Genomic DNA, 27881 nt, shown 5'->3' on the forward strand with positions numbered 1-27881 from the left:
ATGCACTTTGCAGAACAAAGCTCAAGAGAGCAACATATGGAGTTCATATATTTTGTTTCAGGCTTATGGAGTGCTTATATACCCTCCGTTCTTTTTCGGGCTATTATAGATAATGTGCAGAGAGCAACTGACTTCCTGCTGGGGAGAAAAACAGAGGTTGAATAGTTTCTATGTGCCAGAAACAAGGTTCATTGATCTCAGATGCAGTAGTTTGCAGGTGGTAGACACAATGAATCTAGTTATTGGATGGGACACTCTACTAATTAGTTAAGGCTGTTCCAATATCTAGTCACCAGCTGGCAGACAAAAGAAATTACTGAGGTTTTCTACTTAAAAACAACCAGATAATCCCACTGTGATGAGGCAGACACTGATACAGCTGGTTTATTTAAAAAACAACAACAGGTCTATTTATAAATGCAAAGATCTGTTGTATTTTAGGAATATTAACAATGTGATTCCTCTTCTTTCTCTTTTCTGTCTGATATTTAATATTAGCAGTCAGAATCCTATTCCATATCTACTGGCATAATGGGAAAGCTGGAGAAGTTCAGATAATACCATTTCTAGGAGGCCGAAATTGTGGAATGACCTCCCCAAGTGCTAAGCTTGGTTTCCAATATATACTTAAAGCCTCTTCATTTAACCTCTGATCACGGCTGTCTAGCTGCTATATTTTAATTGCTTATGAATAATTGAGATAGCTTTTATATTTGTTATGGTGCTTTAACATGTGTTTGATTAAATCATGTTACTTTTTTCTGGTTTCTGGTTGACTGTTGGAGCCTATCTTAATTCATTATTTACAATGTCACTAGACATGTCTGTCTTGCCCAGTTATGATTTATTCAGCCTTATTCTGGGTGAATTTATGGAAATTATGCAACATTCTGGATGATTAGGATCCAGGGAAAAATAATTCTGTTAGAAAGCATGATTGGATGGGTGAGAACAGGATAAGAGAATATATTATTTAATGAGCTGAAAAGAAGTTATTGGGCATCCAGGAATAAATGAAAACGGTAATTATTTGGTGACTATCTGCTAGAAAAAGTTCAGTTCTGAATGTGTTTTAACCATAAATTTCTTCAAATCATTGAAAAATAGAATTGCAAAAAATAAAATTTATTGCATTTTAATTTAGAGAAAGCGTATGACAAAGTGAATAGATCTAATTTGTGGATTATTTTGTGCCAATATTGAGTTTAATGTTGGTTGGTTAATCTAAGAGAAATATTTAATAGAAGTGAAGCATGTATGAAAATATATAAAATATTTAACGACTGGCTCAACAGTGAGCAGAGATTAGTAAATCTGAGATGTCCCTTTAGTTATAAAATATACTTATGAATAAATCTATATGAAGTTAAATACTTAATGGTTTGCGATATGAATATATGTGTAACTTTTGTGATGATGCTGTGTTGTTGACTGAGGAGCAAAATTATTTGCAGTAAATAATAGCTAGGTTGCATGATGTAATGAAAAATATGAATCTAAATATTATTAAAACCAACATTCAATGCTTTATAGATAAAAGTAAAAATAAAATTTTGTTGACATTGGAGGCATATTAGCTGCGGACATGAATATTCAATCATGATGATGCCATATGGTTGGCAGAGAAATGCTAGAAACATTACAGAAATGAAAACTTTCAGCCTCTTACCGATGAAATGCTAGCTTCAGAAAATTGTTGGAAATCAGAAAATCCTACTTTTACAGCTATAATTTAATACTTTGTATGTTATTAAGATAATATTGAATATAACAACCGATAAAGAGCCATGGTGACGCAGTGGTTAGAGTGCAGCACTGCAAGCTACTTCTGCTGACTACCAGTTGCCTGCAATTTGGCAGTACAAATGTCACCAGTCTCAAGGTTGACTCAGCCTTCCATCCTTCCAAGGTGGGTAAAATGAGGACCCAAATTGTTGGGGGCAATATGCTGACTCTCTAAACTGCTTAGAAAGGGCTGTAAAGTGGTATATAAGTTTAAGTGCTAGTGCTGTAATAGAATTCACAGTAGTAATGTGGCTTTCTTACTATCAAAATTGGTTTTAGCACAAAGAAAGATTAAAAAGACAGAAGCAAAATGGTTTTACTGGATATTTGCAAAATTCTTTGCTAGGTTATCTTATAAAATTCAATAGAAATGCCCACAGATGGATTCAAGTAAGATATATGCCTTCAAAAAACCTCAAACTGATTTTGTTCTGGTTGCATTTGTGACTTGCATTCTCCTCAGAATACATATAGAAGGTTACGTTCCATCTGTTCTACTGCTGGTTGAAAAACAACTAACTTTTAAAATCCTCTGTGGAGGAACAAGTGGCACAGGTATTAAATTATCTGAAATATATTTCAAATTTAAGTTCTCACCCACTTATGTAACTGAACAATCAAATCCTTTCTTTTTATATAACCTGAGAGAATTATTATCTGAACCTTTCTCTCATTATGAAATAAAAAAAAATCAGATATAAAGGGGAACTGAGTCTTTTCTAGTTTTTTATTTACTTATTAAATGGTGCACCAAAATAAAATATAAACATTCAACAATGTAAAGAATCAAAATGTGAATATGAACCTTATAAGTAGCAGTATTACTTTTTTTCCAACCAAAACTAGATGCACTGAATAACTGCAAAAAAGTCATAAATGGTAAACCACCAATGAGATTTAGTCATGGATCCAGTTAATAATAACAGGCAAACCTACAGTGTTGTATATAATTCAGAATCCAAACATTGCTGAGCTAACCAAATGAAACTGGCAATTACCATGAAAATAAAGCCATCTTCAAAATAAACTCATGAAATATATTTATATAAGGTTTAATAGTTACTCAGCATAATAAAAAAATGGTTTACAAGAAAGTAAACTAAAATCCAATGTTGTTCTGATGAAAATCTCTAGCTAAATAACAGATAAACATTCCCACCAAATGAAGTGAATATCTTGAGTTAGAACAAAAACTACGGTAAAACTTATGAATGAATAAAACTGTCTGTTCCTTTGCACTGATCCTTATGGCTATGTGTTTTATTAAAAAAAAGTTATTCCAGACGAATGGTCTCATAGGTTTATAGCCGGGTTACATATGTGGGCTGCAAGCATCTGGATATCCATGAGATGGCAGCAAAATGATACAGAAAATTGTGATGTATTACTCTGATGCCAGGATCCTTGTAACTAGTTATGATAATTCTAGTTTAAGATATTTCATTATAGATCAAATCTGGACAAAATATCTCTTTCTTTAAAATAAAGGATTGTCTTTGAAACAAAAAAATATAGAATACAGAATACAGAATAACAAAGTTGTAAGGGATCTTAAAGGTCTTCTAGTCCAATCCCCTGCTCAGACAGGACACCCTATACTATTTCATATAAATGGTTGTCCAATCTTTTCTTAAAAACATCCACTTCTGGAGGCAAGTTGTTCCACTTATTAATTGTTCTAACTCCTCCTTAGCTCTAGGTTGCTTCTCTCCTTGATTAGTTTACATCCATTGCTTTTTGTCCTGCCTTCAGGTGCTTTGGAGAATAGCTTGACCCTCTTCTTTGTGACAACCCCTTAGATATTGGAACACTGCTATTATATCTTCCCTAGTCCTTCTTTTCATTAAACTAGACATGCCCAGTTCCAAATTAGACATACCCAATTCCATACCCAAATATCTTAATTGTGACTTAATTGCCTTGCTTCATTGTAATAATTGACTCCCTTCTAGGACCAGTACATTTTATCTCAAATTTTATATCTTCTTAGTCCATGAAAACTCTATGAAAATTGTGGGATGATCAGATTTTATTATGTTGTTAAAATATTCTAAATAAAACCAACATGGCACAAATGTTCTCTTGTTATTCATTGTGTAAGCCGTTGTTCGTGGTTTTTAAGATCACCAACCATTCTCATAGGTTACTGACATAAGCAGGATATTGAACTGGACAATTGGTTTCACCCATAATTAATTATAAAATTAAGATTTATTTATCATTTTGTCATATTTTTCTTCACTCCAAGAACATTTTGTTAACTGAATGTGATTTCTAAGCATTTCATTTTCAGTTAGGATGTTAAAACAAAAAGCTAAAAAAAATAAATTGATGAAAGGTGCTTGTCCTCTAGTAAAAAAACATGGCTTGCATCTGGTTGAATTTATCATGGATTTTACTCATAGGTAAGAAGGCTATGCTTGATCACTTTATTGGGTAATTATGCTTTAAACAAAATATTCATAAATAAACCTAATTTTAGCTTGAAGTACTTCACTAGCACACTATAAAACCATAATATGCTAAAATGGTATTGCATGCCTAGTTTCTTGTTTACTAAATAAATTATGCCTGTCTGCTTTGTATTTTTCAGGTTAAATTTGGAATTGTTTGCTGCCAAAGATGTCATGAAACTTCACGTCAGAGTCTTCAATTTAAAGGAAAACATTGCTTTCTTGGCTCAGGTCCTTGCCAGCACCAACCATAGTGGATTCCCAGTGGTCTACAAATCTAAACCAGACCAGTCCAAGGTGTTTCTGGGAACAATTACAAGGTAAGACACTACATTCCTCCTTAGAGTAGCCCCTCGGGTCAGTGTTTAGAATTTAACACAGTATATTATGAGTAGATGCCTTGCAATCTACAACTATTTGCTCTTGAAACAACAGTGTATATAGCTTTATCCAATATTGGACACATAGGGTTCTTTGTCGGTTATTCTGAATTACTGTGCAATATGACATTAGAAACAGAATAAAATCTTAGGGACTTGAAGGAATTCCAGAAAAAGACACAGAAACATTTCTGTAGTCAAACTTCTCATACAACTGAAATAAAACTGGAAGGAGGGGAAATAGGTAGCCACCTTCCTCTTTTTATCCAAGTCCATTTTTTAAAAGATAAAGTATATCAACATTCAAACAGCAAAGGAAAGACCTAATACTTAGGATGGCTTGCTCCAGGAATTAAACAGATATACTTTAAGGCAGTGGTGAAATTCATTTTTTTAAAACTACCGGTTCTGTGGGCGTGGCTTGGTGGGCGTGGCTTGGTGGGCATGGCAAGGGAAGGATACTGCAAAATCTCCATTTCCACCCCACTTCTGGGGGAAGGGTATTGCAAAATCTCCATTCCCACTCCACTCTGGGACCACCCAGAGGTGGTATTCTCCAAACTACTCAAAATTTCTGCTACCATTCTCCAGAACCTGTCAGACCCTGCTGGATTTCACCCCTGCTTTAAGGAAGAAAAATGGCAATACTTGTGGATTTTGTTGTAGGGAAGGATCACAAAAAGGTTTTTGTGCTATAGTTGATTTTCATTGTTCAGCAGTGGTAGTGACATTAAAAAAAAAAGACACATGCCTGATGATCCAATTTATCATTACACAAATTCCACCATTACATAGTTGTGCCTGATGATCCAATTTATCAGTCAAGTACATAAATTATGGAAACTGATGATATATATTTTTATTAGCACCTCCTCCCCAATGCTCATGGTTATCAGGAATTCATATCAAAACTGATAATTTTAGGGCACTTCTACATAAGCAGCTTTCTTATTAGGAGAGTCTACTGATTTCACAGTGAAATCTCATGCACACCTTGAAGAGGCTGGTCAGATGAATTATAGTCATCAAAGATAACTACATGTGGGATATCTACCTCTGCAGAGAATCAAACAGCCAAATTAGCATGTCTTTCCTTGCCAGAAAATTAGTATTGACTTGACTCACCCAATTGCTACTTGTTGGCCTGCAAAGTATTTAAGGCGTCTTATCATCTTACTTTCATGCCCAAAATATCCATCTTTCCTCTGGGGGAAAAAAGTAACTTTACATAATCTTGCACACTACAGCTCCTCTTCTGTATCCAAAGCCTTGACTAGCTCTAGCCCAGTTCTGATCTGGAGTTATTGTAACTGGGAGATGTGCTGTAATCTTGTCTACTGAAAATCATTTAGAAATGTATCATAGCATCCTGATTCTGCCCACCTCCACTTGTAGAAATACAAAATTTATTTATTTATTTATTTTATTTTATTTTATTTCTATACTGCCCTTCTCCTGCGGGACTCAGGGCGGTGTACAGCCAGGAGAAAACATAGCATATAAAATTTAAAAGCATTTTAAAAAACAATTAAATAATTTTGGCCCAAGTTTAAAACAACCTAATTAAAACCGAAATCAATTAAAAACTGAGAGGATGGGATCAAGCCAGCCCGGCTAGATGGAATAAGTGTGTTTTCAGGGCCCGACGAAAAGTCCGGAGGTCTGATATCGTGCGTATCTCAGGTCATTCCAGAGGGCAGGTGCTGCCACAGAGAAGGCTCTCCCCCTGGGGCTCGCCAGCCGACACTGTCTGGCCGACGGCACCTGCGGAGGCCCTCTCTGTGCGAGTGAAACGGTCGGTGGGAGGCTATTGGTGGCAGAAGGTGGTCTCGCAAATACCCCGACCCTAAGCCATGGAGCGCTTTAAAGGTGGTCACCAACACCTTGAAGCGCACCTGGAAGACCACAGGAAGCCAGTGCAGCTCGCGCAGGACAGGTGTTATATGTGAGCGCCCCATCACTCCCATAATCCCCTGGGCGGCTGCATTCTGGACCAACTGCAGCCTCCGGGTGCACCCCAAGGGGAGCCCCATATAGAGAGCATTGCAGTTGTCCAGGTGGGAAGTGACGAGTGCTTGAGTGACTGTGCGTAGGGAGTCCCGATCCAGAAAGGGGCGCAACTGGCGTATCAGGTGAACCTGACAAAAAGCCCCCCTGGCCACGGCCGTCATATGCTCTTCTAAAGACAGCCGTGCATCCAGGAGGAGGCCTAAGTTTCGAGCCCTCTCCGTGGGGGCCAGTGATTCGCCCCCAATAGCCAGCGATGGCACCAGCTGGCTATATCGGGACGCCGGAAGCCACAGCCACTCGGTCTTGGAAGGGTTGAGTTGGATAGCTATAACACTTTCGATTCAGGTCACCTTTAAACCAATCAGGGATCTGAGATTTTGTCTCTCTTTCCCTCCCCCAATGGAGTATTTGATGTTGGTAGAACAATGCTGGTTCTATGATTGCTATATGGATGGAAGTTAATTTAAGAACTACTGGTAAACACTACAATTGCTTGCAGAGGAGTAGGAATGTAAAATAATGTAACATTTTTAGGCATTTTTGTTGTTGTTGTTTTTTGTCCTAGCACATCCATGGCAGGATTAAGTTAAGAAAGATAAGGCATATATTAAACATAGTAGGATGAAACTCAAACTAAGTCCTCAGGGAAAAAAATTAGTTTCCCTTCTGAAAATATATGAGGTCATCATAGCCACATCATGAGTTTTCTTCTTCCCTTTTTCCCCTTTCAAAATAAAAACCCTTTACATCAAAGCTGCCAAAAATGTGTCCCAGTGCTGCCTTTAACCCACTAGTGTAGGTGGGTCCAGACATTTTAGCCCTTCCCATTTGCATTTTTTAATTGGAGGATTTTAAAGAATAAAATCAATTGCTTAATTCCTTAAAACATTACCCAATTTTAGAACGGGGAGCATTTCACCCCTGATGTGTGGGGAATATGGGCTGCCCCAAAGCAGAGCAATGAATTTATGTGGCCATAAATCTGTGACAGAGGAAATGTACCTTATAAAACAGAAAGTACATGGATTGGAATGGATTGGAATTATACTGATCCATAGTATTGGGGAATACAAATGTTTAAAACAATTAGATATTATTACAATTAGATATGTCTTTCATACCGTCTTTCCCCGAAAATAAGACCATCAGGGGATGTCTTATTTTGGGGGAAGTTGGGTATTCCAACTTGAAAGTGGTGAATAAAAAGATCAAATTATTCATATCATTTGAGTGTTTTAAGCAAATACAAAATTATTTATGAAACTTAGAACTATTTGATTTAAATTCAAGCTATCAAATTTTTATCTACACATTATATACCATCTTGAACATATCTATATCAAATTTTTGCCTTCATATTTTATAAAACCACATTATTACTTCTGCATAGACATGGGCTGACATGAACTTAATTCCCATTGAAATTATTTGACTTAAATCACAATTGACGTAGCCTATTGATCTGAATGAGACAAGTTCAGCAAACCTAGTTTGGATCCAACCCAATGTCTGAAGAGGCCAGCTGACATTCTTAAAATGCTTTGACTTTTGTCTTATTGTTGCATCCATTAAATCTTATTAAGAAGTGTCTGAAAAATCACAGAGCTACACTTCTAAAAGTTTGTAAACTAGGGGTCTGCACCAGGTTGAATTTGTTACATTAAATAAGCTTAACTCACTCCTTTATTTTCCAGCTGTCTGCTGCAATAAAACAAGAACTGATGCTAATAAATAATTGAGCCAAAATGATTGTCTCATTCTTTCCCTGTTAAATTGTCCATAGCATTCTGAATTCGATAATGGTAGAGTTCAGATATTTGGATTTTATATTTATACACCCTATATGATACATTTTAAAACAACTAGAATAAAAAGCTAAAGTTACTGTAAGTCTCCCATGTGAAATAGTAAAAGATTAAAAAGTAGAGACCTTAATATATCTAAACTGTTATAATTATTTCTTTTCTATAGAACCTGTAATTTTCTGGGAGGGAGCAGCAGGATTTTTCATGCAGTACCAACTTAAAATTTTCATATATTTTTTAAAAAAGAAAACCATCATTTTTGGGCTGATTCTGTTCATAGTCCATTTATGAACAGCATTCTCTGTATTCTGCAGCTTGCCTAATATCCCCTCCTAGTTATCTATGGTTTTCCAGTGATCTTAAATGAGACTACTCTTTTTTTAAATGCTTGTTATCTAGCCTCCTTGCATGGCCCTCTCTCTAAAGCTTTAAAATTAGTTTCAAAAGAATAAAGACATACTTATTTTACCTAGGGCAGGGGTATCAAACTGGTGGCCCACAGGCTGATGTGTCACACGCAGGCCATGCCCACCCCAGCTCCGCAAGGGAAAAAAAATGTCATGATATGACGGCATGACATGATGGCAACGTGACGTGGTGAGTTTGACACCTGTGGCCTAGAGCCTTTAACTGAAAAAGGATGTAAGAATTCCTTAATTTGAACGGATGAATGGAGAGGAAGAGAGATTCTTTAATTCCTCCCCGAAGTCATAGGAGAAAAGATAGTAGGACGCCATATTTTCATCCATTTGTAAAAGTGTCTTAAAAAACGTTGAGAAGACACACTATAGAAATGGAAGGACTCAAGAAACTCTTTTCCTCTCTTTGCTTCAAATAATCAAGCCTTTCATATAAAGAAAATAAAATTTCATTAGTCAGTTAACAAATATTTAATACCAAAGAGTCTGCAATGGATTTTCAGAAGGGAAAGAGAAGATAGGAACAGAGAATGAAGAATGTGTGTGAGAGTTTATGAAGGCTTGTGCTATGCATCTCAACACAGTAAGTATTGCAGTCTTGGTTTCAGATGTTGGTCTTTTCAAGGTATGGAACAGGGATGGTTAATCTATGATCTAGAGGTTATTTATAGGCTGCCAATAACCCATTTGTACTTTTCCAGCAATCGGCTCTTGTGCCACTAAGAAACAAGCAGCCGCATTTTGGTGGCATAGCTTTGGTTACAAATGGGTGTGATTCAGTGGTGGATTTCTACCAGTTCACCCCAGTTTGGGCAAACTAGTAGTGGCAGCGGTGGGAGGCTCCGCCCACCTGCCCGGACATCATCACGGACACTCTGCACATGTGCAGAAGGTTCTGCGCATGCGCAGAAGCACAGCACAGCGCAGCGTGCAAGCGAAGCACACACGCGCACATACTCCCAGTTCCAAACCAGTAGCGAAGGTAAGAGAAACCCACTACTAGTGTGATTGTTGGCGGGCAGGGTATTAAAAAAAATCAGCTGTACTTTTCTGGTGATATCATTGGATGCCACAATGTGATTTGCCATCTGAACATCTCAATTACAACCTATGAATCCTACTATCAATTTAGTATCAATTTATGGAATGAATGATGGCTACTTATGAACAAAAGTTGCCATATTTTAAATGTCCAGCTGAAAAATGAAATAATATATAACTCACCAGCCAGTGCTGTTGGTAGTTTTGCCAAGATACAGCCTAGTTTATTTGTTAAACGTCACTGAAACTTCACACATTGAAAAAAAATTAATTGAAAGTGCCTGCAATTCATTTATGGGAGATCTGAAGAGGATATAGAAAGTACTGGATTCTCCCAAATACAGCTTCAGAAAAATACAATGCATTATCACTTTAGCCAAATTTCCAATCATTTTCAGTGTTCAGAGTGATAGACAATATTCTTGTGCGTAACTGTTGCAGACAAATAAGATGTTATCTTTAGTTGTTTCATCAGTTGGAGACCACCGTATTCATTTTAATAAAATTAGAACTGTTTACTGGTTTATTTCAGAATCAAACAAAAGGAACAATGAAAGTCTGACTGAAGTTCTATCTGTTTACATCAGGCTTGTCAAACTCCCGGCCCGTGGGCCAGATGCATCATGTGCTGGCCACCTCCCTCCCCCGTTTAACGAAGGGGAAAAAAGTGACGCTTCCGTGACGACATGAGTTTGATACCCCTGGTTTACATTGTTTATTCAGTGTCTGCTCTAGGAATTATAAGACAGATGAGAAAGTGACATAAAATACCCTGTAAGCGTGCATGTTAAATAAAATAGAAGCAAATGGATTTCAGTGAAAAATAGAAATTAAACAGAAGGCTGCAAGTGAAATCAGTGTGTGTAACTGTAGTCAACTGCCATTATTTCATATAATGAAAAAGGAAAATATGACAATTATGGATCAGTAACTACAAGTAATACTTGACACAGGCAATTTGGTTTCTTTTTCTGTGCAGGTCAGAGACACATTATTCCTATACACCAAATATAATCCTAAATTATAATTATAGATCCACAGAGTTGGAAGGGGCCATTTAGTCCATCAACTCCAATTTGTTGCTCAGAACAGATAGATATTCATATTAAAACATTTTTGAAAAATGACCTTCTAGCACATTCAGGCCACAAGCCACATGATCAGGAATACAGTGGCAACTAGTTTTCTATTGAATAGAGACAGTCTTATACTATGCAACCATATTCATATAGCAAAACTGTATAGCACTTCAGATTCACAGGAAAAAAGGTCATCTAGGGAACACAAGAACAGGCATGTAGCGTCTATTTGGAACTCTTTAAAGCAGTTGCAACCTATCCTGTAACTGCTCTCTGTTGCTATAGCGCACACCCAAGAAATGACATGTGTGATTAATAAATTGCAGATAGCTGCTACATGTGCACCCCTTCAACTCCTTTGTATATGAAGCACTGCATGACTCTCTTATAAGTGAACTTCAACTAAATATACTTCAATTGTGGCAGGGCTGCTACTGCAATGTTGCTTACATTCACCATGTATTTTTTACTCAGTGTACTCACATAGATGTTGAGATTCTTCCTTTTCTATTGTGCCAAGCAAAGGCATAGATTGGAAAACAGAGGTCACCAAGAACGAGTGCAGAAAGGTACCGTAAAACTACATGACAACATCAGTAAAGCTGGAGCTGAAAATCCTGATCATGAGAATTGGAGTCCTTATGCAAGTGTGATGGTATGATCATGGTGATCTATTCCATCTTTCTTGTAATGGCTTATAAATATTGCAGTAAACTTTACCATCACAATGCTGCTGTCTATCCACACATGCAAACAAGGCCTATTGCAAGGCTTTATAAATTGGCTTGTTATTGTTTAAAGTTTCCTACCTATCCTTAAGTAAGGGACGTGGTGGATTAGTGGCTAAAATGCTAACCTTGTCGATTGAAAGGTCGGCAGTTCAGCAGTTCAAATCCCTAGTGTCGCATAATAGGGTGAGCTCCCGTTACTTGTCCCAGCTTCTGCCAACCTAGCAGTTCGAAAGCATGTAAAAAATGCAAGTAGAAAAATAGGGATCACCTTTAGTGGGAAGGTAATAGCGTTCCATGCGCCTTTGGTGTTGAGTCATGCCGGCTACATGACCATGGAGATATCTTCGGACAGCGCTGGCTCTTCGGCTTTGAAACAGAAATGAGCACCGCCCCCTAGAGTCGGGAACGACTAGCACATATGTGTGAGGGGAACCTTTACCTTTACCTTTACCTATCCTTGGCCTAATTCTTAAGACCTTCTTTAATTCCAAAACAAATTATATTTTAGTTGTGGAAAGATCAGGGAAATAAGCAGTTGCTGAAAAAGAACTTACTATTGCCTAAGGACTTATCAAAGTTTCTCAGTTTATTGCCTTTAGAGTCTCATTTGGTCAGATGATAAATTGTTTCTTTGTACTGGGAAAACGTTGTTTAAACAGCATGTTTGGCTAATTACTTTATCTTTGGCAAATACACCCCAAGAGCACAGGTACAAGCAGGGCAAGGAAAATGCTATCATACTTGAACTTCTTGAATTTGTTAAAGTCATTTCAGAAAGGTAATATATTTCTATTAGGATCTTTTAGATTTATTGAGCTTCCTTCTTTCTCTCACCTGTCTCCCAAATCCCATTGCACAACTAGGTGTTCCTTTAGTTTTGTCTAACCCATTCAAGCAATTTTTAATGTTCTGCTTTCTATGCAATGGATACTTACTCTCTTCCATGAGCCAGATTTTGTAAGTTTAGTCCTAGAGCTTGCCTAGGAACCCTTACTGCATTCAGTGGTGAAATCTCAAGAGTCAAGCTAAACCTGATATTGACCTAGATTCAGACTTCTGTCTGAAGCCCTGTCACTCTTTTCTGGATTATGGAAGATCAATAGAGACAACTGCTACAAGCAGAATGAGAACTTTCTTATTTAGAGAAAAATTTCCATTCCAAAGAGATTTGTGTTTCAAACAGCTACCACTAAATCACTTTTTTACTTTTTCTGATTGGGTCTGGTGTACCTGTTCTTAATTGTCCTGGACAAAAGCCTGAGGAGTTCCATACAGGACTATTAGGAAAGAGACAGAAACCACAAAAATGATTATTATTTTGCTCTAAAGTCCTGTTACCCCCAGATGAAGGTCCTTAGTCAAGAATGTTGAAAGATGAGAGATAATTTTCTGAATAGTTTTTATCCCAGAGCTATAATTGCACTCAACAATGAACTAAAGGGCCACCATTAGTGAGCTGTTAGACAGTATTACTTGGTCTGTTGTGTGGATGTTTGGATGGTTTAGGGGTGGAGAATTTGTGGTGGGTGGGAGTGTGTTTGGGGATTGTTATCTGTGTTTGACCTCGTCTTTGGGTGTTAAGTGAATTTTGTTGTATGGGTATACTGGGTATACACGTACAATGACAATAAAACAACAACAACAACAACAACAACAACAACAACAACAATAATAAACCTAACATAATTGCAAAAATAAGATGCAATTTAGCAGCATAGGATCAGACTTGGTAGCATCTCTGCCTTAGTAATTCTCTGACATTTCCTAACACCCATAGCATCCTAGCTGCTTAGAACTAATCTTATTTAGCCACCTTTGCTTGGTCTGCTAACAATTCTAGCCAGATGTATATGATTACTGCCTATATTCTTAGATCTGAAAAAGTTTCCTTGGAATCATATAACTCATTTGCTTATCATGATTATATTACTTATCATAATGATATTGAACTGTATGCAGCATTCTTCCAACCGATGATTAGTAAATAATGTTTGTGATTGCCTTTCAATAGAAGAAAACATTTTACATTTATTTAGTAGTTTTTAGTAAGAACAACTTTACACTTACAAAGCAAAATAAAATTCATTGGAAACCATCTTAAATAGCTGGCTATGAAATATGAATGTCACTTTGGTCACAATATTATAATTTTTATTATGTAAGCAAATTCTCATTTCCTCTGCTTTGGAGGCCCTTAAAATGTTAATGCTATTAAAAATGGGTATACAGGCTAACCATTTTGCAAAACAGAAAAAAAATTCTAGACTGGCATTTGCATAAATACCAGGCATTTCTATTTCCAATTTTGGGATGGGTTTATACTAGTAAAACAACATCATTTATGGCAAATGACGTTTATTCTTTTAAAAATGAAATAAAGAAGCATTTTAGAATTCTTCTCTTCTCCTGGATATTTTTTTTTTAAAAAATCACACCTTAGGTCATAAATATTGAAGTGTTATTATAATAATTAGAGGATTCATTCATCCCTTATGTCCAGATATTTTTCATGGTTCATTATTATAAAAAATATTTGCAGGCTTAGCTTTCTTTGCAGAATCAGTGTTGCTTTACCAAAATATAACCCCCTAAAATATATGATATCAAATTTCTAATGTGTGAATTCCAGCAACTGTCTTGGAGTTTCTACACTACAGATTTGACAATGAAAAAATTGAGTATTCTATCCAGAGAACCTACCCAGCAGGAAAAGAACACATGAGCAATGAGGAAAGAGACTGTGAAGTTTCTTGAAGCTATATAAACAATATTTAATATGACCCTAGAATTAATCTTTACCTGAACTGGTGCTAATACTTAGCATTTAAGTCATAACTACATCAACATCTTCTATGTAATACCAAAATAGTAAAATTTGATCACACTTTGCTTTCCTTTTTTGGAGGAATTGTTCTACCCATACCTACTCAGTTGCAACAGAATATTAAAAATAGGAAGGAAGTGTGAGAGCAGGACAAGAAATATGACACAGAGAGAACTTGATGGTTTAAAGATTATTTGATTGTAGCCATAATCTTGTACTAATTCCTCAGTAGACAAACCAGTTTAAAAAAATCATCTGTATTAGTGATGGCTGAGCAGCTGTATTTAGTAACGATAACGACACTATTGCTGAGAGAAACATTTTTACAATGATCCATGGGAATACTAAAACCAAACTACATTGTTTAGCTAAAACATGCTTTCCCTCCAGTAAAGTGCATGTTGCATAATTGAAAGTAAATTGAAGACATTATAGTTTAGAAAATATGACAAAGTTGAAAACTTAAAGCTGCATTATCCTTCGAGACAGAAATAACTTATTTATGTCTATATATTTACTGGCTGATTTTTAGTGATTTCTTCTCATTGACAAATTTACTAAGCCAAAATGATATGGGGCCAATTTGTTTCAGAAGTGTAAAGGTATGCTTTGGATATGTGCTGCTTGAGCAAAAAAATAGAGTTGATATGTAGGTCACAGTTCTTGTTACAACATCTAGTGTTGGATTAATCCCATAATTTTTTTTCTTCCTTCAGAAACAGTTATTGAACTTCACCATTTTTGGGGAAAAAGAGAGATGCTCGTGTTTAGTAACTTAAGTAGTACAATAATTTTGCAATTAACTAATGTTAATAAGGGAAAGATTCTGACCATTCTGAACCTCTTATATAAATAATGAAGATCCCATCAATATTGATGGAATTGTGCATTAAAGTGATTCAACTGCTTTCTGCATAATATCTCTTCTAAAGAAAAACAGATGAACAAACCAAAACCAAATAAATAATTATGCATGAATTTTTCATTTGTTGCATGCAATCTCACAATCTCTTCTCTGACTTGTTTCAATTGCTGAGTACAGAAGTACAAAAGATCTGGTAAAAACTTTCAAATTTATTGTATTCTTATTTGTACATATAATTTATTGCATCAACGTTATAGGTATATTATGAATAGGTTTGGGTCATAATGAACAGTACTAAGACTTTGTATTTAAAGAAATAGTTTGGAATATATGCTGTCCTCTGTAGCACAATCTCATAGAGATTACATTGCTTATATATTTTCCCATAATAAAACTCAAATCTGTAATATTTTCCAACTCCTCTGTTTTAGAAAGCAATCATACAATAGTTGTGATAAGATTGTAAGTGTACCATCACTGACACCTTCATTTAGAAAACTGTTCCATCAATAAATGTTGTGTCTTTGCCATGCATGGAATTAAATCAGATTAATAGAAATTAATGCCATGCAAAGATAGAAAAATATTTTTGAAAACTAGGAACGGTCTGAGGCATTGAGAATGAGGAAGGAAGGCAGAAGAAGAGAAATTAGATTGGTGATATAAAAACATGTCTCTCTTGTGAATATGATGATGAACCAATGCTAACTACTGCTAGAAAGCATAGGGTACACACTTTACTACACACTTTATTAAAATAACAACAGTAAAACTTTTTACCTATGAACAACAATTCCCAGTCTTATACTACAGCCTGGATTCCTACATTTGATGTGCATTTGAACACTTGCCTATAAAACTGATGCAGTTAAAAAGTGTTTTGTTCTTAATTCTGAACAGATTTTTCTTATGTAGTATTTTCAATAAAAATAATCTGAGAAATACAAACACACACACAGGTACCCATGCACAAGTTTTATTTTATGCAGGGTTTTTTAAAACTATTCATTGAGAAGCGTGCTTGGATAAAGATTTTATATAAGATCTTAAGGACGATTTTTAAAATTATTTTAAGCATCAAGAGTTCACTTTTTACATGAACAACTATGCAGATGCACATTCCTCAGAACAAATACAAATAATATAGAATGTGAATTAAATTTCTGAAAGGTCAGTTAAAAACAGATGTAGCTGAATTGCAATCTGTAAGGGTTTTTGAGGCAAGAGCAGTTTGTTGTCAGGTATGTGAAAAAAAATTGCATGCATAGAAATATTGATCCTATATTTGTCTTATAGCTTACAATAAGTACGTGGTAGAATTGTTTAAAACTGAAAGTTAATTGGACCATTTAAAAACATTTTTAAACAAATGTTGATATGCATTTCCTCTCAATAATTTCTTTATATCATGTCCATCCAGGTACAATAAGAACTAAACAGTAAAAAAGGAATAATAGTATAACAGGATAACAGAGTTGGAAGGGACCTTGGAGGTCTTTTGTCTAACCCTTTGCTCAAAAGTATGCACCCTCCAAACCATTCCAATGGGCTCCCACTCCAATGGCAATGTTCATTTTGCTCTCCAAATTCATGGAGACCTAACCCTAACCCTAAGTGGATTTTCTGCAAATAGAAATGTATTTTCTGAGGAAACATAAATAAAGCAGGCTTAAAAAGAATGCACACTCCTAACCATAGCCATGGGCTCCGAATCCATTGGCGATGTTCATTATGGTCTCTGAATTCATGGACAGCTAAGCCTAACCCTACGTGGATTTTTGGCAAATTGGATTTTCCCATGTATTTTCACAGGCAATGTAGACAAGGCAGCCTTGAAAGGTATTCATGTTCCTAACTATAGCCATGGGCTCCGAATCCATTGGCGATTTCCATTTTGCTCTCCGAATTCATGGAGACCGAACCCCTAACCCTAAGTGGATTTTTGGCAAATGTATATACCCAGGAAATGTAGATAAGGCAGGCTCAAATGTTATGTATCCTCCTAACCATACCCATGTGCTCTGAATTCATTGGCAATGTCCATTTTGCTATATGAATTCATGGAGACCTAACCCTCACCCTAAGTGGATTTTCCGCAGATTCCATTTTCTCATGTATTTTATCAAAATTGTAGATAAGGCTTAAAAATTATGTATTCTCCTAACCATACTGAATTGCTCTGAATCCATTTGCGATTTTAATTTTCCTCTCCAAATTGATGGAGACCTATCCTTAACCCTGTGGATTTTCTGCCAATGGCATTTCCCCATGTATTTTGCCATAAAATGTAAATAAGGCAGGAAACCCTATACCATTTCAGACAAATGATTTTCCAATATCGTCTTAAAAATTTCCTGCCAGAACTTCTGGAGGCAAGTTATTCCCTTGAGTAATTGTTCTAACATTCATGAAATCTCCCCTTCATTCCCTTTGGTTGATTCTCTCCTTGATTATTTTCCATCCATTCTTGCCCTGCCTTCAGGTGAATATCATCATTAAATTTGGATACAATATTTCTCAGCTGCAATTTTGCTTTTAAACATATGCAACCATTGTTACTGTTGTTATTTTTACATTTTATCACCTACACAATTACTTTATTCAATTTGTATGAACTCTCAAAGTTGTATTTGAAGAGAGTAGCTCTTCACATACAAATAAAATAAATCAATACAAAATACCAGTCAGTCGATCAGTGAAACCCATGTCTGGTTTTGAATAGCTACAGAAAGCTGTGGAAGGAACAAAATCTTGGGTGTACATGATAGTGAGCAACAGATCACCAAGATTTCATTTGGGGACTAGAATGGAAATATAATATGAAGTGCAATTAATGACTATGAGAAGATGTTTAAGGATTTGTTATTCTTATTGGTAACTAATACTTTTCAGATGTTTTAGACCATTATCTCTGTAATTGGCTATGATAGTTGGGATTGAAGTCTGAGACTGAATCATAAAATATTTGGAAGGCATCAGATTGGCTATACCTCATTTATGGGGTTGCAAATATGATCTACCTGTCTGTTTCCATGTTCCTCTGCTATTTCTGCTGAGTATGTGTGAGACTGAAAGATAACACTCCATCATCCTTCCTTGCCCAAAAAATAGTAGAGAACTGGCTGGCAAGTTTGCTTTTATCTTCTATTTTTATAATCCATCAGTTTATCTCCTATAAATATAAGATGAGATATTTGGAAACTAGCTGGGGAAGGCAAGGAGATTGGGATATAACAATGAAAATTTGAGCGAATGAAATCTTGGCACATTCCCTCTAGAAAAAGGAAGCATTGTGAAACTGCCATATATTTGAATGACAGACCGAATCATGAAGAAAGATTGCAGTTGAAGAGATTGAATTTGAAAAAAAATGAGGGACCATAATTGAACTAGCTACTGGTTATTATAGTATTGTTATCTGGGTAACCAGTAAATTGGTGTGAATTGGACATTTTTTATTAGACATACAGACTTTATTGTGCCATAATGTTGTTGTGCAGAAAGACTCTGACTGTGTACATATTTTGTAGCTGGTTTGAAACAATTTCTTAAATTTTCTATCATTGTAATGTGTAACAGACAAATGGACTTTTTCTCAAGGGTTGATGCAAAAAAAAATTCCCAAACTTATAGATTTCAGCGTAAGCAATGGGAAAGTTAGTATCTAATGCAAGAGTTGGAAGTAATTGTGTGCTATTCAATTGGGTATAGGATGTTTGTTTTGTAAAGGCTATACCATAAAATGGAAATGCTAAAACACTTTGCCAGGTTATTTTGTAAAATATACTTTTTTCTAAAGAGATTTCTTCCTTTCTAAATAAATAAAGAACAGAGGAACAATTACCAGTTCAATATCTCATCTCTAGAATTTCCTGTAACACAAAAATATAGTGAAACATGCTCAGGCTGTTATTTTAAAATCCTGAAGATGTGATAGGAAGGATATATGTAACATCAAAAAATGAGCTTGTTATATTTCTGAAGTGTAACTTCAGTGAGTCTAAGTCAAACAATGGATACTTATTTTTTTCTTGTATTCTAAATCTTTCTTTCAATATGTGTACATATGTCTTTTTCATTACAGAGATTTTCCCCCCTTCCAAGTCCAATTTCTCTGTGATGCCCTGCTGGGTTTATTTCAGACCAAAGCTGAATAATTATGAATCTGCTAGCCAAACTCTTATGCGAAACCAATGGTTGTGTTCTTTACCATTGTACTCAATGGATCATACATTTTAACTCTACTAAAACACCGCTATTAGTATAATAAACAACTACTACAGTTTAAAAAATTTCCTTGCTCAGATATAACCCTAAATTTTATTATAATTCCAAGCTATCAATTTGTTTTTTTATTTATCATTCATGTTTGAAACAAGTGAAGTAGTGAAGTGAAATGAAGTTGCTCAAGTACCCAAGGCTTCTGTGGGGGAAGGAGGATGAAGGGAGGGGCAGATGACAAAAAGAGCAGTTATATTCACATATAACTGAAAGCTTGAGTAGTGGTACAATGCTGCGTTCCTTATTTTGATTAAAGTTCTTGATCCGGTGGATTTTTTTCGTTCCTTATGCACTTGCAATTTATGCCTTTACATGTACAACTACACCTTGTGTATGAATAAAATGAGATTCCAGGTCAACTGTTTTGTGTGAATACAAGTGATATTGAAGTATCTAAGTATATTGGACAATGTCTTGAAAAAATTTAATTAAATGGAAATTAACTTATTAACAAGACCTTACATGGCCAAATGAAAAGAATACCAATATTAAATGTTTAGCTGAATTGTAAAACTGCATTACAATGAACTATTTTATGGAATTACCATGAGAATAAATATTGTAATGACTTTTTCTGCATTTATGAGTAAATAAATGTTTTGTTCAGCTAAATGAATGGATCTACTTATTAAAACTCTGAGTGAACTACGGTAGAAGGTAACTGAATACAACCTTGCTCACTTTGTGCTTAGATCATTTGTCTATTTTGAAAAACACATATACAGTATAACTGTTAACCCACTCATGTTTCCCAGTGAGGGAATTTATTTCAAGCCAATTCAATGTAATAGCTATTGAAAGTTGGATCAGACCACAGGGACACATGATTTTGCATAGCTACTGTTTAAACAATAATACTGTTGTTTAATACAAAATATTATAAAAGATACTTGTAAAGATAACATACTTCAATTTTTATCCCAGCAAAATTTTATTTCTACAGATAAATAAGAGGATAAATGCAGATAATGTATAAGAGGAAGGTTCAACTCTCTTTCTGCATATAAAATTAATATCAATGTATAATATCACAACATTATTCCCATGAGTCAAGTGCAATTAACAGATTTCAAAACAAATAACAAAGATCCATAATTTTTTGTAGTATCTAGAATTATCCAGCCATTGCTATGTGGAATGATCAGAATAATAATCACAATAGATATCTTCTCAAGCATGGTTGGATTATGACAGCAATTGCCTGAAGTCACTAGTGAGCATCTAAATTAGTGAAACGGTAAGACTACTTTCCAACAGAAATATCTCCATTGTTTGGTGGATGGCCTATATTGTCCATCCTCCAACTGGTGTCATGTTAGGTTTTTAATTAATACTAGCAATATTTTCCAGCAAACATATCTGGAGTGAACTAAGTTGGGATCATATCATGTATGCTTATATATCAATAGATTGAAAATTCAAGAGGTGTCCGTTTTGACATATAAGTGTTATGGACATAAAATAAACATCAAAGATCTTATAGACATCTAGAACAGATCAAAGTTTAATTTAATGCAAGGGTGGGCAACTATGGCCCTTTTATGACTTGTGGACTTCAACTACCAGAATTCCTAAGCCAGCCTTGTTAGCTCAGGAATTCTGGGAATTGAAGTCCACAAGTCATAAAAGGGCCATAGTTGCCCACCCCGATCTAATGCAATCTATTCTATATGAATGATCACCTACCCATACCTTATACTTACTAATATAAGAAATAAATTGAAAATAGTTTTCAGTATTCTCTTTTTTAAATATGTGTTATTATGTTAAGCTAATTATCAGAATATATATGTCTCTCTGTGTGTATCAGTACTAGCAAGTCTGTTAAAAATGAAAATTGAGATAAATATGAAAATATCTTTCCTTAAGCTTCCCATCTTTCAGGGAAATTAAAAAAGTATACAAGTGCAAAACTGTGTCACTGCTATTATCCTGATGCAAAGATTATTATCTATCCTGGGTCTACAAGTGACTTGGAGTATGGCTCCCATAATCCATAGCTAGCATAACCAAGTATGATATGAACATCAATCCTAAATTCAAAAAACTAAAGTCCACAAATTCAGAATTTTGCCAGTTAAAAACAAAACAAAACAAAAACAGTCTCATAGAAGATTTGGACATGGTCTTTCATCTGGTGATAAATGTGCTTTCTGTGAAACTAGGCCTGAGCTCTGTGTGCTACTGGAAAATGAGACCATTTTTGAAATGGAAGACACTGAATCCCATCCACCTCTTCTGCCCTATCAGAAGGTAATGTTTGCTTTCTTGTTTAATTGTCTCTCATATGAAATTTAGTTAGGGGTGGTTGTTCACTATGGAAACAATACAGTATTGTAGGATTTAAAATAAATAGTATAGAACACTATGAGCTGATGTTAGCTTGCTTCCTCCCTCCCTCCCTCATTATTCTACTCCAGTGAAACATTATGCATTACATTTTGAAAGTTCTGGTTTGGCACACAACTGTATTTCTACAACAGGAACCTGCAACTGTTTTATCAAAGCCATTTTTAATTAATAAAATAATATGATAGAGCTTCAGTATGCCTCAAGCTCTACATAGGAAAATTTAGTTCTTGATCTCACAAGAAGTTTAAAGATTTTATATAGATCTGTGCAGTTCTATTATAGAAATTATCTACTACTGCCACTGACATCACTAAAGCCATACTGACATCTGTCCGAGGGGTGGGTTCTACTTACGTTTACTACTGGTTCGAAATGGGCCACGCGCATGCGCAGAAGCTTCTGCACAGAAGCTTCTGTGCATGTGCAGAAGCATTCTGATGACGTCAGGGTCAGTGGGTGGTGGGTTGCCCCCCGGTTCTATAGAACCCGTGTGAACCAGGGGGGCAACCCACCACTGATCTGTCCTCAAAAAACTTGCCAATGCTTGAAAAATATAAACAAGAAACCGACCAGTTTACTTATCTTTCTACACACTTTTTATTTTCTTTCTTTCTTTTTATTTCTTAAAAACAGCTTTTTGTTAAATGAAGTACATTTCCTATTCTACATTGCTTTAATAAAGATTAAATAGTTCCCCAACTTGCAAAAATGGTATTCTTCTTGAAGCAAGCTTCCTTATTTCTTTCTTTAGTATATGATTGATTACCAAACATTTGCTCCAAAAATATTACCTGTGTGTACTAAATTATTTGATGAATGGGATTTTTTCATCAATAATGAATTTGTTATTCACCAAAAATGAAATGGTTTATTCCATGATTTTTCTACTTCTATTTATTATATATTGCTATAATAAACTTGTTACAGAATATTGCTGCATTTGTGAAGCCTTATAAATTACAACAATTGCAAAACAAAGTATATTTAACTAATTAATGGCTTGTATCGAACTTAAGCAGCTGTTGATTTATTGGACTTCGCAATTTTATTAATCTTATGTAATAAAATTTCTAATATATCTTATTCTTTAAAAAGCACTTGTTGCTTTTTTAAAAAATAACTACATACTCTGTTTCCCCTAAAATAAGACATCCCCTGATAATAAGCCCAATCGGGCTTTTGAACACATGTGCTAAAATAAATCCTCCCTGAAAATAAGCCGTTCCCAAAAATATTTAATTGCATGCGCAGCAGTCCCCTGTTATTTCCTCTGGTTAGGGTTAGGGAGACAGAGCTGGAAATCAGGTAAGAAGGCAAGAGGAGCCTCGTCTTTATTTTTATTTTATTTATTTATTAGATTTTTATACCGCCCCCTCTCCCGAAGGACTCGGGGCGGTGAACACGCCCCGAGTCTTGATATTCACGCCCCAAAATAATAAGATATCCCTGAAAATAAGGCCAAGCACTCATTTCGGGGTTCAAAAAAAACATAAGGCACGGACTTATTTTCGGGGAAACACGGTAGGAAAATGATTTTCAGAGAGAAAAATTGCAAGTAAATATTGAATTTTGTACAAGGATTTTGCATCATAGAATGAAAAAAAAAAGCATGCATTCTTCAGTGCGCCAGAGTTTTATTTTTCTTGCTATAAAGCCAACCTGGTTGAATTGTTCTACACAGTTGGAGTGTTTGTGTACTATATAATTACACTGTATTATCCCAGTAATTATACTGTATATTCCAGATCAGAACTGAGAAATTGCCCAATCAGCAGTGGATGACTGCTATGTTGGCTTGCTATACTACAGACCCTCGATATCAGCAACTCTTCATCAATCTGGTAAGAGTGAAAGCAATTCTAAAAGCACACATTTCCTTTGCCTACAACGTGTTTGTTATATTTCCTCTTCTGTTTATGACGGCTGTGTCAGTTACACTGATTTACATAAACACTGCCAATCTTGGGACGATATACTCTCAACAAAAGTAACTGAGTACAAACAGCATTCCTGAGTTTTAATTCATATTATATAAACATAACAGATGTTGATACAATGAGCCAACAAAGGGGAAAAAAAGGAAAGAAGAAAACAACCATTACATGTGGGCCAGCAGTTAAAATGTTCCAGATTATCAGAAAGATGCAACGTTAATAGAACATATCCTTTAAAAGTCAATATTTGATTTCTATGCAATCACGAAGACGCAATATTCTGCATTCATTTTTTCCCCCAGTTTCTCTAGCCATACCTCTAATAATATAGCAATGAAAACCAGGGGGCTGATAAATAAATAAGTAAAAAAAAAATCACACCAGTCTGCCCACTCCTCTGAAAATGTGCCATTTTAAAAAATGTAATTTTTATTGAAGAAATTTCTACTGAGATAAAAATAGTACAAATATTAGAAAAGAAAGAAAGACAATAAGAAAAAATGGTGAATGAATAAATTAAAAAAATTGACTGTGACTGTAAATGCATTTATATTTTACCCTCACCATCTAAAGTTGCATTATAATTTCCTTCTTTCCACAAAGTATTCTTTTCAATCCTCAAATCCATAAATCACAAGTTTGTTTTTCTCTTTTTTTCAGCAAAAAGTCTATAAGGTTCCACTTACTGATAAATGTAGTTATTGATCTTTCTCTAATCCAGTGTTTCTCAACCTTGGCAATTTGAAGATGAGTGGACTTCAACTCCAACTCATGAGTGGGAGTTGAAGTCCATTCATCTTCAAGTTGCCAAGGTTGAGAAACACTGCTAATCGAACAACTTAATTTTTTCCCATCTTCCAATTGGCATGTAATGGTTGCCATATCCTCGGATCAAATGATTGCCATTTGCAATTTTCCCAGTCTGCCTTTGACAAGCAATCAGTTGGAGAAGCAAGAGACACTTAATGACCATGTGATTTTCTTAACAACCTCAATGATTCACTTAACAACTGTGGCCAAAAAAGGTTATAAAATTGGGTATGACTCATTTAATAATCACCTTGTTTAGCAACTGTAATACTGGTCCCAATTGTTGTTGTAATTGGTTTTTTAAAAAATCATTTTAAACTACCAATGAGATGTTTTTTAAAAAAGTTTCAATCTTTTTCTCTTAATCTGTTCTTTACTTTATCTTTCAGGATCCATATATAAACAAATCAGCAGTATCAGTTCAAGCTCATTTCTCACTGCAACGCACATACATCATATTTCGATCTTTGGGTCTTCGTCACTTAACAGTAATTGATTTGCAGAATGAAGTTGTTGGCATAATCACTAGGAAAGATCTGATATCCTTCCAACTTGAAAAAAAACTGGGATCCCCGAAAGCATCACACCAACCTCACTCAGATGATGAGCTTTTGGACTAGGAAATAATCCAAATGAAGATTGAATTTATCATCAAACATTATTGTATTCTTTTTTTGGTGGTGGTGGTGGTGATGGTAGACTTAACATTTTTCATAATGAATGAAAGAAATATATAACTTGTTTATATTTGAAGTTCTTAAATTATAGGGTTTCTTTAGCTCAAATTACAATACATGGCTCATGCCCAATTCCCATTGTGACTGTTTTACAACAAATGAATAAATGAACAAATGAATGATTTTTAAAAAATTCATAGTGTATGTTAATCACACAGTTGTTTGCATCTGAATCTAAGATAGGACATATTATAATCCATATATATATATAAACTTAACCCAGAATGGCAGGAGGAAAAATATATTATTGGGATTATTGAGATACATAGGCTCTGATTCCTATATACTGCAGGAGGCAGATTTTATATAATAGTTGGCTTCATTTTTGCCTTCAATAAAGTATCTTCATTATACTTTGTCCAAGATTCTATCACAGACTAAACTACTGCTGAAAGAAAAAAAAAGCTTTGAAATCTGGAGAGCCAAGGTTTGTTGTTATTTTGAGCTGAAAGATTATACTATGACTTTATAAAGCTTCTAAAAGTGCTTGGTGAAGTCTACTTGGTGTATCAAAAAATTGTAATGCTTTAATATGATAGAGAAGAAACTAATTAAACACAGGGAAGTAATCATGTATGCTGTATACATTTCTTTTTATTTAAACTAAATTGTCATTACATTTTTGTTTTGGTCTACCATATTTTTAATATGGCCTTCACAAGCCTTTGGACACTAAATATATTCCTCACCTTAAAAATGTTATGCATCACTGATATAAAAAATTCAGAAAACCAGCATATATATGAAGAAAATTGGAAAACAGTCCTAGAAGGATTTGGGAAAGAATGGAGCAAAAGATTATCACCATGTTGGTTTAGGGAAGAAAAATCTGTAATCTTTCTTACTTAAATGTTTACTGAAATACTTTTCCCAAATACTTCAAATTATTTTTTTAAAAAAACGTATTGCTAGATCATCATAAAACAATTTTATACATACATGCATACATATTGTGAAAGTAAATAGCACAATTTGATTAATCATAGCTAGTGCAATGAATGTATTAACATAGCAAACTGATATAGAGGATGCTAGCCAATGTCATTTTATAGCAAACAAATTGTACAAGATCTAATAAACTGACATTCTTTATATTATATTTTTGACATAGTAATGGTGAAAAAAATAATTGGTAAAATAATTGATCCAACACTGAAAAGAATGATCAAGCATTAACTGGAAGTTGACCTTTTTATAACATGGAAGTAAAAGCTGAAAAAACAAGACATAAAGACAATTTTGAACTTTGGATAACCAAGAACACAAACAATTGGCTCATAGAATAAAATAGTTTAACTTTGCAAGAATGCAAAGACTAACCAAGAAAGAGTCCTGAGAATACCATGGTGTGCCATCTAGGAAAGCAAACAAAGGAGTCAAATTAATGCAGAGTTCTGAGGCACAAATGTCAAATTATCATATTTTGGACACATATGAAAATCCAGCTCCCTTGAGAAGTGGGAGGAAAAGTGGAAGGAAAGAGAAGAGGATGATTAGTAGCAAGATAGATTACAGCAACAATAGGTGCAACATTGAAAGAACTGAAGGCCAGCCTGGGGACAAAACAACCTAGAAAAGATCTGTCTGCCAGGTCACTAAGAGTCAAACACTGGTTTGATGGCACATAATCAACTAATCATTTCTTCTGACATACTTGTGAAGATATTTTACTTGTTATTAAAAAAAATCTTCCTAATATCCAAATTCACTATTTATTGTAGAAATTATCCTTAAAATTATCTGGAAGAGGGATAATTTGAAAAATCCTTGCTCCAAGCTTAGTACTGTATGTGAGGAACTAATTTCATGGTTCTTAAAAACTCTGCCAAAACACTAGAAAATTATACAAGAACAAAATCTAAAAATATTCCACATGTACTTTCAAAAAGGTTTTTAATTGAATAGAGGATTTTTTTCCCATAAAGTTCTCAGAAAGTTAATATAATCAAAGTTATTTATTAGACAATTAGATTAACGATCTAAAGCTACTTTTTAAATTATACTTAGTAATTATATTACAGATTATTATCTACTTCTGCAATGTATGAAGAAAAAAATGTACTTTCCTCTCACAATGGTTGGATAAAAAAAATTAGAATACAATAGGCTCATTCAGTTCTAAAGGCTTTATATTAGGTCATGTATTTGCATTAGTTCATAGTTTAATAAGACTTTACCCATTTCTATTCCTGAATCTATATGTGAATCAGAATATAGTTATATTCCAAAATGTACTTCTGATTTTTGTGATGTAACTTACTGCGTTTAAAAGTGTATACAACATGTATATTAGGCAAAATGTATAGAGTAATGGCTTTGGAGTAATGTCTTTTGTTGAAGATCACAATTAAATTGATATTTAGTGAAATTTCTGA

The 27881-nt window shown here is 34.8% G+C and overlaps 1 protein-coding gene across 1 annotated transcript in view; it reads left to right on the forward strand.

The window, feature by feature from the left end:
- The window catches only part of LOC117672410 (chloride channel protein C-like), a 69620-nt gene extending 43017 nt beyond the window's left edge, over window positions 1-26603 (forward strand). The window contains exons 14-17 of the mRNA XM_034429043.2: window positions 4379-4558; window positions 21839-21926; window positions 23771-23866; window positions 25159-26603. Of these exons, the coding sequence (XP_034284934.2) occupies window positions 4379-4558; window positions 21839-21926; window positions 23771-23866; window positions 25159-25389 (595 nt within the window). The 3' untranslated portion in view covers window positions 25390-26603. The remainder of the gene's footprint in view (window positions 1-4378; window positions 4559-21838; window positions 21927-23770; window positions 23867-25158) is intronic.
- Window positions 26604-27881: the final 1278 nt, after the last annotated feature.

The sequence above is a fragment of the Pantherophis guttatus genome, chromosome 3 (assembly GCF_059756535.1).
Source record: "Pantherophis guttatus breed Tessera chromosome 3, ASM5975653v1, whole genome shotgun sequence".
NCBI classification, from domain to species: Eukaryota; Metazoa; Chordata; class Lepidosauria; order Squamata; family Colubridae; genus Pantherophis; species Pantherophis guttatus.